Here is a 13,770-nt window from a genome sequence, read left to right as displayed (position 1 = left end):
CATTTGGATGGTCCCCACAAGGAAATTATTATTGCTGAACAAAAATAAAAAAAATAATAATAAATAAAAGAGCCAAAAAGTTTCCTTTTCATTAATGAGGTTAAGGTTAGAGTTAGGTTTAGGTGCAGGCATAGCATTAATACAGTGGTGCTTGAAAGTTTGTGAACCCTTTAGAATTTTCTCTATTTCTGCCTAAATATGACTTAAAACATCATCAGATTTTCACATAAGTCCTAAAAGTAGATAAAGAGAACCCAGTTAAACAAATGAGACAAAAATATTATACTTGGTCATTTATTTATTGAGGAAAATGATCCAATATTACATATCTGTGAGTGACAAAAGTATGTGAACCTTTGCTTTCAGTATCTATTTCAGTACCTTGTGCAGCAATAACTGCAGATAAACATTTGCGGTAACTGTTGATCAGTCCTGCACACCGGCTTGGAGGAATTTTAGCCCATTCCTCCATACAGAACAGCTTCAACTCTGGGATGTTGGTGGGTTTCCTCACATGAACTGCTCGCTTCAGGTCCTTCCACAACATTTCGACTGGATTAAAAAGAAGAAGAAACCTTTATTTGTCACATGCACACTTCAAGCACAGTGAAATTCATTCTCTGCATTTAACCCACCTGAAGCAGTGAACAAATGCACACACACCCAGAGCAGTGGGCAGCCACACTAGAGCGCCCAGGGAGCAGTCAGGGGTTAGGTACCTTGCTCAAGGGCACTTCAGCCCAAGGCCGCCCCACGTTAACCTAACTGCATGTCTTTGGACTTTGGACAAAGGTCAGGACTTTGACTTGGCCATTCCAAAACATTAATTTATTCTTCTTTAGCCATTCTTTGGTAGAACGACTTGTGTGCTTAGGGCCGTTGTCTTGCTGCATGACCCACCTTCTCTTGAGGTTCAGTTCATGGACAGATGTCCTGACATTTTCCTTTAGAATTCGCTGGCATAATTCAGAATTCATTGTTCCATCAATGATAGCAAGCCATCCTGGCCCAGATGCAGCAAAACAGGCCCAAACCATGATACTACCACCACCATGTTTCACAGATGGGATAAGGTTCTTATGCTGGAATGCAGTGTTTTCCTTTCTCCAAACATAACGCTTCTCATTTAAACCAAAAAGTTCTATTTTGGTCTCGTCCGTCCACAAAACATTTTTCCAATAGCCTTCTGGTGTGTCCACGTGATCTTTAGCAAACTGCAGACGAGCAGCAATGTTGTTTTTGGAGAGCAGTGGCTTTCTCCTTGCACCCCTGCCATGCACACCATTGTTGTTCAGTGTTCTCCTGATGGTGGACTCATGAACATTAACATTAGCCAATGTGAGAGAGGCCTTCAGTTGCTTAGAAGATACCCTGGGGTCCTTTGTGACCTCGCCAACTATTACCCGCCTTGCTCTTGGAGTGATCTTTGTTGATCGACCACTCCTGGGGAGGGTAACAATGGTCTTGAATTTCCTCCATTTGTACACAATCTGTCTGACTGTGGATTGGACTCTTTAGAGATGGTTTTGTAACCTTTTCCAGCCTGATGAGCATCAACAACGCTTTTTTTGACGTCCTCGGAAATCTCCTTTGTTCGTGCCATGATACACTTCCACCAACATGTGTTGTGAAGCTCAGACTTTGATAGATCCCTGTTCTTTAAATAAAACAGGGTGCCCACTCACACCTGATTGTCATCCCATTGACTGAAAACACCTGACTCTAATTTCACCTTCAAATTAACTGCTAATCCTAGAGGTTCACATACTTTTGCCACTCACAAATATGTAATATTGGATCATTTTCCTTAATAAATAAATGACCAAGTATAATATTTTTGTCTCATTTGTTTAACTGGGTTCTCTTTATCTACTTTTTGGACTTGTGTGAAAATCTGATGATGTTTTAGGTCATATTTATGCAGAAATATAGAAAATTCTAAAGGGTTCACAAACTTTCAAGCACCACTGTAATTGTGTTAATGGAAGGTCCTCACAAGGATAATGAGACAAGTGTGTGTGTGTGTGTGTGTGTGTGTGTGTGTGTGTGTGTGTGTGCAAATTAAATGAAACTGCAAATAAAATGACATAGTCCTAGCACATTGATAACATGTTAAAAACACACAACGGGCATGTGCAGGTTCGCGTTATAAAGTTTTCCATAAACGTGCATTTTAAACGTATACATGAAAACAAAAGTACAACATACAAAAAAAAGCATACAAATTCATTTTCTCACTTGACAGTAGAAGAGTGCATGGCACTGTAGTTATACCCTATGTAGTGAGTATTGATAGTGAACAGAAAGTGATTTGTGTTTTTAATTTATGAGGGTTTTTTAGACTGTGACAGTTTAACAGTTAAAGTGCAAAGCGTTTGTTTATTAGTTAGCAGTAAGGACACCATTATTTCAGGTTAATGTACATCCCATAAATTTTATTAGATTTATTTTTTCTTTAGTCTGTTATCCAGTGAGAGTCATATTACACACACACACACACACACACACACACATATATATATATATATATATATATATACACACACACACACACACACACACCATAACCTTAAATATATTTAAATTTTCAAGTTAAAACCTCCTCTTATTTACTACCGAGACATAAACTCACTCACTACATTTTATACCAAAACACACTAATGCAGAACATATGCACAGTAACACATGGTTACATTAAATTCTATAATTCACACTAATGCTTGTTCTTAAGTCTCTCTCTCTCTCTCTCTCGCATTCAGATATTCAGCAGCAGATGAACACATGATCCAGCACTGTTTCTGTTACACCTCTACCGTGCTCACCAGCACACTTGCCTTCCAGAAGGAGCAGAAACTAAAGTTTGAGTGTCAGGTAGGAATGGGGAAATAGATGAACAGAGAGAGAGATGAACATATGTAGGGATAAGTGCTGTGGTCTCTCAGGTCTCACAAAGTGCTGAGCAGCGACTCATGACTCGAGGGATCTGCTGAGTGCTTCTTGTGTTCTGACTCTCTCAGGACATACACACACACACACACACGCACGCTTTCTCACACACGGTTCAGTGTGTGCTTGTATTGATTTTTATATGCATTTACTCAATAACTGCACTTTTTTTGTCAGACCATACCCTGATGACCAAATCAAGTTCCCTTCATTTAATTAAATATTTATTATTTTCTTATTCATTCATTCATTCATTCATTCGTGTAAGTCTTATGTAAGTGCACATGTCTTTATGTATATTAGAGATGTATAGATTATATAATGTATGTACTGTGTATATGATATGTTTTTTCTGACTTGTATTTTGAATGTTTTGGTGATTAATCAGATCAGAACAACAGTGAAATGCCAGAATGATGTCTGTTATTGATTGGTTTGTTAAGGTAGGTGTGTGTGTCTGTGTGTGTGTGTGTGTGTGTGTGTACAGGCTCTACTTCAGGTGGCCAAAAATCTTTTCACACACCTCGGTGAGTTAAAAACAGAAAGCAGATCTCTTTTTTTCAGATTCTGACTCAGAATTCAACTTTAGCTTCATTTGCATGTTTAGAAAGAAAATAGAAAATATCGAGCTATATAGAAAGGGTCAAGTGTGGGCTTTTATTAAATTATTAAAGAATATTTATAGCACATTCAGAAAACAAGATGTAAACTAATATTAACATTAAAAAATATTAATATCTTTACATGCAGTATTTGACCATTCTGTTACATAATGAAAGAACATTTTGTGAAACCCCACATGCTAAATATTTTGTAACTATAAAATTCTTCATTTTGGGTGTGCACTGGTCTGCTTTGTGATGTTTATATTATATTCTCCATAATTATGCAAAAAATAATATAATTAAAAAGAAAATCGTTTATACACAGATGTTATGTGCCTGCAGTCTGTTGGATCACAGTTGTATCTGTGGTCCTGATTTATCCTTCATACTGGTTTCATTCGGTTCTTGTCATAAATATCTGACATCAAAACATCTGCTAAGCAATGTTTGGTTGGCTTCAAACCCAAAGTCTGATTTTATTCAGATTTTATGTATTTAACAACGGGACATGCAGATGTCTCTTACACAGATGTAAAGAAATCAGATATTTCGATGAATATGTGAACAGATTATAGGTAACTACAGCTAAACAAACACTAAACAAAGGGTTGTGTGTGTAGATGAAACAGTGTTGAAATGTAAGAAGATTTGCAGTAAGTGCTTTAACCACTGCAGTGTGGTGGATATTAAGGATCAGAATATGTGGAGCAAAGTTCCTCAGCTGTCAGTGTGATCCGAGAACCGATCAATGCGTCTGCTGGTCGATTATTAATCTTCTCCATGGTGTTATTGATCTTTCTCCTCGACGGAGACTTTTGGAACGTCATAGTGTCTAAAAGAACAGTGCTGTGTGTATTACACATTTCCTTTGTGTAACCATGCACATCTGTCAATACACACGTAGGCTGTAAATCATCGGCTCGTACAGCGCACTAATCCAGGTCTGGGTCCAGGTTTCTGTAAAGCTACTTTGTGACAAAGTGAGATAGCTGTACTAGACACACTAACGTTCTCTCCTTTTCCTTCTGAGCTTTATTTTTCCTCCTGATGTTTCAGTACACATTTAATAATGTAACTATGAGAAGGTGTATATGCCAGAATCAGATGAAACCACAGTTAAACAGTGGGAGCTAACTGCAGCTGAGCAGGGAACTGAAGAAATGTTGGTCCACGTGTGCTGTAGGATTGGTCTAAGGAATTAGACATAGAATTAGAATATCTCAACTCAAATGTCAGTGAAATCGTTGGTCCGTGAGGCACATGTATGATTATGATTTCATAATGATAAACCTGCTGCTTTGTCGCTCACTGCGAGTGTACACAGGAAGTGTGGATGGAAATGAAGTTACAGTGTCTTACAAAAGTATTCATCCCCCTTGATTAATACAAAAGTATTCATCCTGTTTTGTCACATTACAAGCTGGAATGTTTGGAGGGTTAGCACCATTTGATTTACACAACATGCCTACAGCTTTAAAGGTGCAAACTGCTGTTTTATTGTGACACAAACAATAATTAAGATGGAAAAAAAACCAGACATCTGGAGTGTGCATAGGTATTCACCCCCTTTCGTATGAAACCCCTAAATAAGAGCTGGTCCAACCAATTCACTTCATAAGTCACATAATTAGTTGATCAAGCTCCACCTGTGTGCAAGCAAAGTGTCACATGATGTGTCACATGATGTCTGTATAAATCAACCTGTTCTGGAAGGACCCTGACTCTGCAACACTACTAAGCAAGCAACATGAAGTCAAGTCAAGTTTATTTGTATAGCGCTTTTAACAATAAATATTGTCGCAAAGCAGCTTTACAGAATTTGAAGGACTTAAAATATGAGCTAATTTTATCTCTAATCTATCCCCAATGAGCAAGCCTGTGGTGACGGTGGCAAGGAAAAACTCCCTCAGACGACATGAGGAAGAAACCTCAAAAGGAACCAGACTCAAAAGGGAACCCATTCTCATTTGGGCAACAACAGACAGCATGACTATAACATTAACAGTCCTAACATAAAGTCAGCTTCGTTGATGCTATAAACCCCCCACCGACGGAAACCCGAGCGCAAAACCGTTCACAACAACTGCAGTCCCAAAGTCAGCAAGTCAACTGCAGTCCCCAGCCACAAAAGCACCACTGCAAGAGTCCAGAGCGTCCTCCAGGCATGACCCCCAACTGTACACATGGGGCCGCCCTCCACAGGAGCAATGCGATGAGACTCCAACCAGACACAGGGTACCAGGATGGATCAGGCAGGTCCGAGGAGCAGAAGAGGTCAGCATCTCAATCTCAGGATTGACATATAACTCAGAGGGACAGATTTTGGAGGGGGAGAGAAAGAGAGAGAAAACACAGATTGTTAGGTATGCCCAATGTCACCTGAATAAGTAGGAACAGTATACATATTGCGCTGAGTACAAGCAGGGACTCTGGCAACTAACTATGACAGCATAACTAAAAGGGGAGAGCCAGAAGGTAACACAGGCATGAGGGAGCCCCGGGACATAAAGCAGCCAGCCACTACACCGCCAACAAACTTGAGTGAGCAAGTGAGTGGGGACTGACAGCATCCATACATCCTAGTTTACCAAAACACTCTGTCTGAGGACCCTCCAGATCTACACCTTTACCTCATAAACACCATTAACAAAAGGCTTGACTAAATAGATATGTTTTCAGCCTAGACTTAAACACTGAGACCGTGTCTGATTCCCGAACACCACTTGGAAGGCTGTTCCATAACTGTGGGGCTTTGTAAGAAAAGGCTCTGCCCCCTGATGTGGCCTTCACTATACGAGGTACCAGCAGATAGCCTGCACCTTTTGATCTAAGTAGGCGTGGCAGGTCATAGAGGACCAGAAGTTCGCTCAGGTACTGTGGTGTGAGACCATTTAGTGCTTTAAAGGTCAATAGTAGTATTTTATAATCAATACAAAATTTGATTGGGAGCCAATGCAGTGTGGATAAGACAGGGGTGATGTGGTCATATTTTCTAGTCAAGTCACATCGTCACGTTTATTTATAAAGCACTTTAAAAACAACAACAGCTGACCAAAGTGCTGGACAGGCAAAGTAGTATGACTTGACAGACAACAGAAAAGACAACAAAAAGTGAGCATAACAATATACACATACATACAGATAAATAAATTAGACAATCATGCTGTATTGAACGCCAGGGCATAAAAATGGGTTTTTAGATGAGATTTAAAAACAGCCAAGGAAGGAGCCAGGCATTATGTGCAGTGTCAGCTCGTTCCAGAGCTTAGGTGCAATCACTGCAAAGGCCCGGTCACCTCTGCTTTTTAGCCTAGAGCGAGGAACAACAAGACGGAGTTGGTCGGCTGACCTACATGCCCTAGATGTTGTCTGAACCTTTAGAAGATCTGATATATAAAGTGGAGCCAGACCATGTAAAGATTTGAAAACAAATAAAAGAATTTTAAAATTTATTCTATAACAAACAGGGCTGCAAGCACAGGTGTAACATGCTCCCCCCTTCGTGTTCTGGTTAGAAGGCGGGCTGCAGCATTCTGAACTAGTTGAAGACAGGATAAGGAGGAACAGCTAATGCCCACATATAGGGCATTGCAGTAGTCTAGGCGGGAAGAGACAAAGGCATGAATAGCCATCTCAGAGTTTTTGAGTCATAAGAAGGGCTTAACCTTGGATAAAAGCCTTAGCTGGAAAAAACTAGATTTTACAACTGTATTTATTTGTTTCTCCAATTTAAAATTACAGTCTAAAGTTACACCAAGGTTTTTTGCAGTGTCTTTGACATATGGTTCAAGGGGGCCTAAGTCTCCATGTGTACCACAAGCAGCACTGGGCCGAAAGACTAAGACCTCAGTTTTATTTTTATTAAAGTTTAAAAAATTTAGAGCCATCCAGGCTTTGATGACCTCTAGACAGTATAATAAATGTTTAAAGGAGTGGGGGTCATTATGTTTTAATGGCATGTAAATCTGTGTATCATCTGCATAGCAATGGAAGATGTTATATTTTCTAAGGATGGATCCCAAGGGAAGCATGTATAAGGAAAACAATATAGGCCCCAGAATGGACCCTTGAGGAACACCCCAAGGGAGAGGTGCAGAGGGGGATACCGATCCATCCAGGCAGACAGAAAAACTTCTGTCTGCTAGGTAGGATCTAAACCATTCAAGAGCAGTGCCTCTGATACCAACACAGTGCTCTAGATGGGAGATTAATATATCATGATCTACGGTATCAAATGCAGCAATGAGATCAAGGAGGATCAGAATAGCAGAATTTCCAGAGTCAGTGGCTAACAGGAGATCATTAAAAACTTTTAGTATCTCTGACTCAGTGCTGTGGAGAGCTTTAAAACCACATTGCAGAGGTTCCAGGATACCATGTGTATCTAGAAAAGACTACAGTTGTTGAAGCACAAGTTTTTCCAGCACCTTAGATAAAAATGGAAGTTTTGAGATAGGTCTGTAGTTAGATAGGATTGAAGTGTCTAAATTAGGTTTTTTAATCAATGGCTGTACAACAGCATGCTTAAATTTCTTTGGCACAACACCTGAAGCAAGACTACAGTTCATGATCGCTAATATGTTGAGACCTATGGTCTCAATTGTCTGTGTAATGAGAAGAGGAGGAACAATGTCTGTTGGACCAGATGAAATTTTCATTATCCCAATGGTTTTGCTTAAGTTAGCAAATGATATAGGCTCAAAGTGACTAAAAGTCGCAGGGCAAGTGACAGAGATAGAAGGATCGGGGGGGGGGATCAGAGCTCTGATGCTGGATATTTTAGAAACAAGGTACTGCAGAAATTTTTCACTACTCACTGAGGAGGTGTCTAACTCAACAGACTGGTGTTTTATTGAGAGCAGTATTAATAGTGTTGAAAAGAACATGTGGTTTGCCACAGTTGCGTAGAACAATATCAGAAAAATATTTTGTTTTTTCTGATTTAGCAATTTTTTGGTATTTGAGCCAAGTTTCCTTTAAAATGTCAAAAGATACATGCAACTTATCTTTATTCCACTTGCGTTTTGCCCTCCTACACTCTCGCCTGATTGAGCGAGAAATGTCAGTCAGCCATGGCTCTTTTTTGGTTTTCGGGCGCAGTATTTTAAAAGGTGCAACACGGTCAAGGATGTTATTGCAGGTAGAGTAAAAAAAGGATGTCAGTTGTTCAGTATCAAGACAGACAGGTGTTTGAGCCTCAGCAGCACTTTTAAATGCAGCAGAGAAATGAGTAGTAGTAGTAGGGTTCATAATACGACACCAGCACGCAGGAGCGCAGGGTTTAGCGATATGACCATGGAAAGGGATTTCAAATAACACAGGCATATGATCAGAAAAGACAGCATCATGAACCTTTACGTTTTGCACAGGTAGCCCACAGGATAACACCAGATCTAACGTGTGCCCCAGTATTTGAGTGGGGCCAGACACAGACTGAACAAGATTAAAAGAGTCAATAATATTGAGAAAATCTTTTGACAGAGGCTTGGAGGGGCAGCAGACATGAATGTTGAAATCTCCAATAATTAAAACATGATCATATTTCACCATGATCCCAGACAAAAAGTGAGAGAAGTCCTGAATAAAGTCCTTATTATATTTTGGGGTCAGTATATCACGGCACATAAGACTGGTTGCGGGGGATCCAACTCAAACACATTCAGGTCAAAACTGGAATAATGGGCCTCCAGCCACTGCTTGCACTTAAAACAGTTTTTAAAAACAGATGCTAAGCCACCACCGCGTCCGGTTGTTCTCGGTGAGTTTAGGTATGAGCAATCAAGGGGTAAAAGTTCTGCGAAAGGGCTCAACTCACCAGCTCTTAGCCAGGTTTCTGTCAGGCACAACAGATCCAACTTTTGCATTTTGAAGAAGTCATTCAGGATAAATGTCTTATTCCCAAGCGATCGTGTATTCACAAGTGCAATCCTGATAGACGCCGGATCACTCTCCTTCCGGGGTGCCCGACCTACCGGCTGGAGACTATGCAGGTTCACCCCTCCTCTGCGGAGGCGAGGTGAGCGAACGCATTGGGTGCGGAGCTCCTCCGGGGGTGTCTGATATTTTCTAGTTCTAGTAAGGACTCTTGCTGCTGCATTTTGAACTAACTGGAGTTTGTTTATGCATTTATTGGAACATCCAGACAGTAAGGCATTGCAATAATCCAACCTGGAGGTAACGAAAGCATGAACTAGTTTTTCCACGTCATGTAGTGACATTAAATTTCTTATCTTAGCAATATTTCTGAGATGAAAGAAAGCTATCCAGGTAATGTTATCAATGTGAGCTTTGAATGAAAGACTGGGGTCAATAATCACTCTGACATCTTTTACTGCTGCCCGTGAAGAAACAGAAAGGCCATCCAGAGTTACTGTGTCATCAGAAGACTTACTTCTAGCTGCATGTGGTCCGAATACAAGTAATTCAGTCTTGTCAGAGCTAAGCAGAAGGAAGTTAATAAGCATCCAGTGTCTAATGTCCTTTACACATTCCTCAATTCTATTAAACTGATGTCTCTCATCAGGTTTTGCAGAAACATACAACTGTGTCATCAGCATAACAGTGGAAACTAATACAATGTTTACGAATAATATCACCCAGAGGTAACATTATATAAAGAAAAAAGCAATGGACCCAAGACAGAACCTTGTGGAACACCAAACTTTACCTCAGCACTTCTAGAAATATCACCATTTATATCAACATACTGATAGCGATCAGTTAAATAAGACCTGAGCCAGGAGAGGGCCGTTCCCTTAACTCCCACAACATTTTCTAGTCTATCCAGAAGAATGGAATGATCAATGGTATCAAATGCTGCACTAAGCAGTAAGACACAGCCGTCATCAGACGTCAACAGTAGGTCATTTACTACTTTAACCAGAGCTGTCTCTGTGCTATGATGAGGTCTAAATCCTGACTGATACAGTTCATTGATGTTATTTCTATGTAAATATGAGCATAACTGCTGTGCCACAGCTTTTTCAAGGATCTTGGAGATAAAGGGGAGGTTTGATATTGGCCGATAATTGGACAGCTGACAGGGATCAAGGTCAGGTTTTTTAATCAGGGGTTTGATAACTGCTAGTTTAAAGGATTTGGGTACATAGCCAATCCTAAGAAAAAAAATTATTATTTTTAGAAGCGATTCAGTTACTTCAGGTATTATCTGTTTGAATAGACGTGTAGGTTGTAAGCAACCTACTACGCAAGTTGAGGCTTTTGATGCCAAGATTAATGAAAGTAATTCAGTTTCTTTTAGGGGAGTAAAACATTCTAATTGCTGATCTGATATGGTTATATTGTTAACTACAGGGTCACCTATGTCGTCTGACCTTAAATTAGTAGTTTGAATTTTTTGTCGGATATTCTCAATCTTGTCATTAAAAAAATTCATGAAATCGTTGCTCCTACATACTACAGGTGTACATGTGTCTATATTGGACTTATTCCTGGTTAATTTTGCTACAGTATTCAATAGGAATCTAGGATTATTTTTGTTATCTTCTTTTAGGGAGGAGAGATATGTTGCTCTAGCAGCACTAAGAGCTTTTCTATACTTCAGGAAGCTCTCCTTCCACGCTAATTTGAACACTACCAATTTTGTTTGACACCATTTACATTCCAATTTTCGAGTGGTCTGTTTTAATGTGCGAGTGTCATCATTATTCCAGGGTGCTAATTTTTTGTCTCTGACCATTTTCCTTTTAAGAGGAGCTACATTATCTAAGGTATGGCGGAACATTGACTCTAAGCATTCAGTTGCCTGATCAAGTTCTGCAGGGGCTGACAGTGACCCAATCAAAGTTGATAACTCTGGGAGATCATTTATAAAGCTCTGTGCAGTAGTTGACGTGAATGTACGTTTGTAGCACGTATCGAGTATGGGTGGAGCACAGAGGACGGCAGGACAATGCTTTGAGGCAGATAAGGCTATTTATTTTCACAACTTTTCAGTCGGAGTAATCTCATACACACACACACACACACACACACACACACACTTCGTCTGGTCCCGGGTTGCGCTCCCTCTGCTCTCTCTCTGCCTCCTTAAAATAGGGAGCGGTTACTGGGAAAACACACACAAACACAGGTTAATTACCGTCAGGTGTAGCGATTCTGCCACTCACCTTCCCTGGCTCCACCCTCCTGTCACAGACCGGCGCTTGACCACGCCCCCGCTGCCACAACGTTTAATACAGTAGCGTGGTGAGGTGCATATATTATTACTCAGACATATTTTGAATGAGATAATGATCTGAGATAACTTCAGACTGTGGAAGTGTGGCTATATTTTATACGTTTAACCTGAATGTTAGTATTAGATCGAGGGTGTGACCACCATTATGGGTCGGTCCTATGACATTCTGATTAATCCCTACTGAATCTAAAATGGACACAAACGCTGTTTTCAAAGGGTCTTCTGGGTTATCGAAGTGAATATTAAAATCTCCAACAACTAAAGCTTTGTCTAAGGAAATAACCAGATCTGAGATAAAATCTGCAAATTCAGAAAGAAACTCAGAATATGGCCTCAGGGGCCTGTAAATAATAAGTAACGGAGTTAACTGGGTAGACCTATTTTTCGAGGCTACATACATTTATATGAGTATGAAGAACTTCAAATGTATTAAATTTATAACCAGGTTTTTGTGTTACACCTAGATAATCATTATAAATAACCGCGATGCCTCCTCCTCTGCCAGTTAGACGAGGCTGGTGTATATAACTGTATCCAGGAGGACTCGCTTCATTTAATGCTATATATTCATTTGGCATAATCCATGTTTCAGTTTAACAAAGTACATTAAACTCCTGATCAGTAATGAGTTCATTAACCATTAGCACTTTAGATGTAAGAGATCTAATATTTAATAGCCCCACCTTTAGATCAAAGGTGCTGGCAGCGGCTGTACAGTCAGTATGATCTAATTTTATATTGATTAGATTACTGGAACAAACTCTCTGAATATTTCTACCTTTTTGTTTAGCTCGGGGAACAGACACAGTCTCGATGTAGTGGACCCTGAGTGACGACTCTGTGCAGCTAGCAGACAGTCGGTTTAGCCTGTTCGTCTGCTCCCTGGCCTTGGCTCTGGATTGTCAGAAATTAACTAGGCCTGTTCTGAGACTATGACCTATGCTGCAGGAAATGAGAGCAGCACCTTCCTGAGTGGGATGGATACTGTCCCGCCCTAACAGGCCAGCAGTGCCCTCAAAATTAGCCCAATTATCTATAAAGCCCGCACTGTTTTCAGAGCACCACCTGGACAACCAGCAGTTCAGTGACCATAACCTGCTGTAAGCTATATCACCACGCCGCATTGGGATGGGGCATACTACAGCATCGGACATCGCCTTCCCTAATTTAAATACCTCTACAAAGTTACTCTTGGTGACCTCAGACTGATGAAGGCGTACATCATTAGCTCCTGCATGGATAACTATCTTTGAGAACCTGTGCTTGCCTCGGACCCTAAGATTACCTGCTGTGTCCGGCGCCCTGGCTCCTGGTATACACCTGACTAAAGTCAAGTCAAGTCAAGTAAAGTTTATTTGTATAGCACTTTTAACAATAAACATTGTCGCAAAGCGGCTTTACAGAATTTTAACGACTTAAAACATGAGCTAATTTTATCCCTAATCTATCCCCAATGAGCAAGCCTGTGGCGACGGTGGCAAGGAAAAACTCCCTCAGACGACATGAGGAAGAAACCTCGAGAGGAACCAGACTCAAAAGGGAACCCATCCTCATTTGGGCAACAACAGACAGCCTGACTATAATATTAACAGTTTTAACATGAGGACAGTTTCGTTGATGTTATAGCTCTTCATTGATGGAAACTTGAGTGCAAAACTGTTCATGACAACCACAGTCCCAAAGTCAGCAAGACAACCGTAGTCCTCAGCCACAAAAGCATCACTGCAAGAGTCCAGAGCATCCTCCAGGTATAACCCTCAACTATCCTCATGGGGCCGTCCTTCACAGGAGCAATGCGATAAAGCTGCTGGTGCCCCAAAGGCTGAGCTAATTTCACGTGCCGTATGATAGAGTCCCCTATAACCAGAGCTCTTTCAGGTTTCTCAGTGGGTGCGTCACTAAGGAAAGCAAACCTGTTCGACACATGACGTAGAGAGGAGTGCCGCTCCTGTAGGTGAGCCTCAGCGGTAGCTTTGGCTCTATGCTTATGCCGCCGAGTCGTCACCCATTCGCCCCGCT

At 40.7% G+C, this 13,770-nt stretch overlaps 1 protein-coding gene across 7 annotated transcripts in view; it reads left to right on the top strand.

Moving 5' to 3' along the window:
* Positions 1-13,770, top strand: part of LOC132900991 (cGMP-dependent 3',5'-cyclic phosphodiesterase) — a 542,454-nt gene that overhangs the window by 489,839 nt on the left and 38,845 nt on the right. For all 7 annotated transcript variants that reach the window (XM_060943407.1, XM_060943409.1, XM_060943411.1 and 4 more), the window contains 2 exons: positions 2,760-2,871; positions 3,434-3,473. In XM_060943407.1, coding sequence (XP_060799390.1) covers positions 2,760-2,871; positions 3,434-3,473 — 152 coding nt within the window. The remainder of the gene's footprint in view (positions 1-2,759; positions 2,872-3,433; positions 3,474-13,770) is intronic.

This window comes from Neoarius graeffei, chromosome 16 (genome assembly GCF_027579695.1).
Source record: "Neoarius graeffei isolate fNeoGra1 chromosome 16, fNeoGra1.pri, whole genome shotgun sequence".
NCBI classification, from domain to species: Eukaryota; Metazoa; Chordata; class Actinopteri; order Siluriformes; family Ariidae; genus Neoarius; species Neoarius graeffei.
Note: the sequence above shows the minus strand (reverse complement) of the source record. Positions and strands in the feature narration are given on the sequence as shown.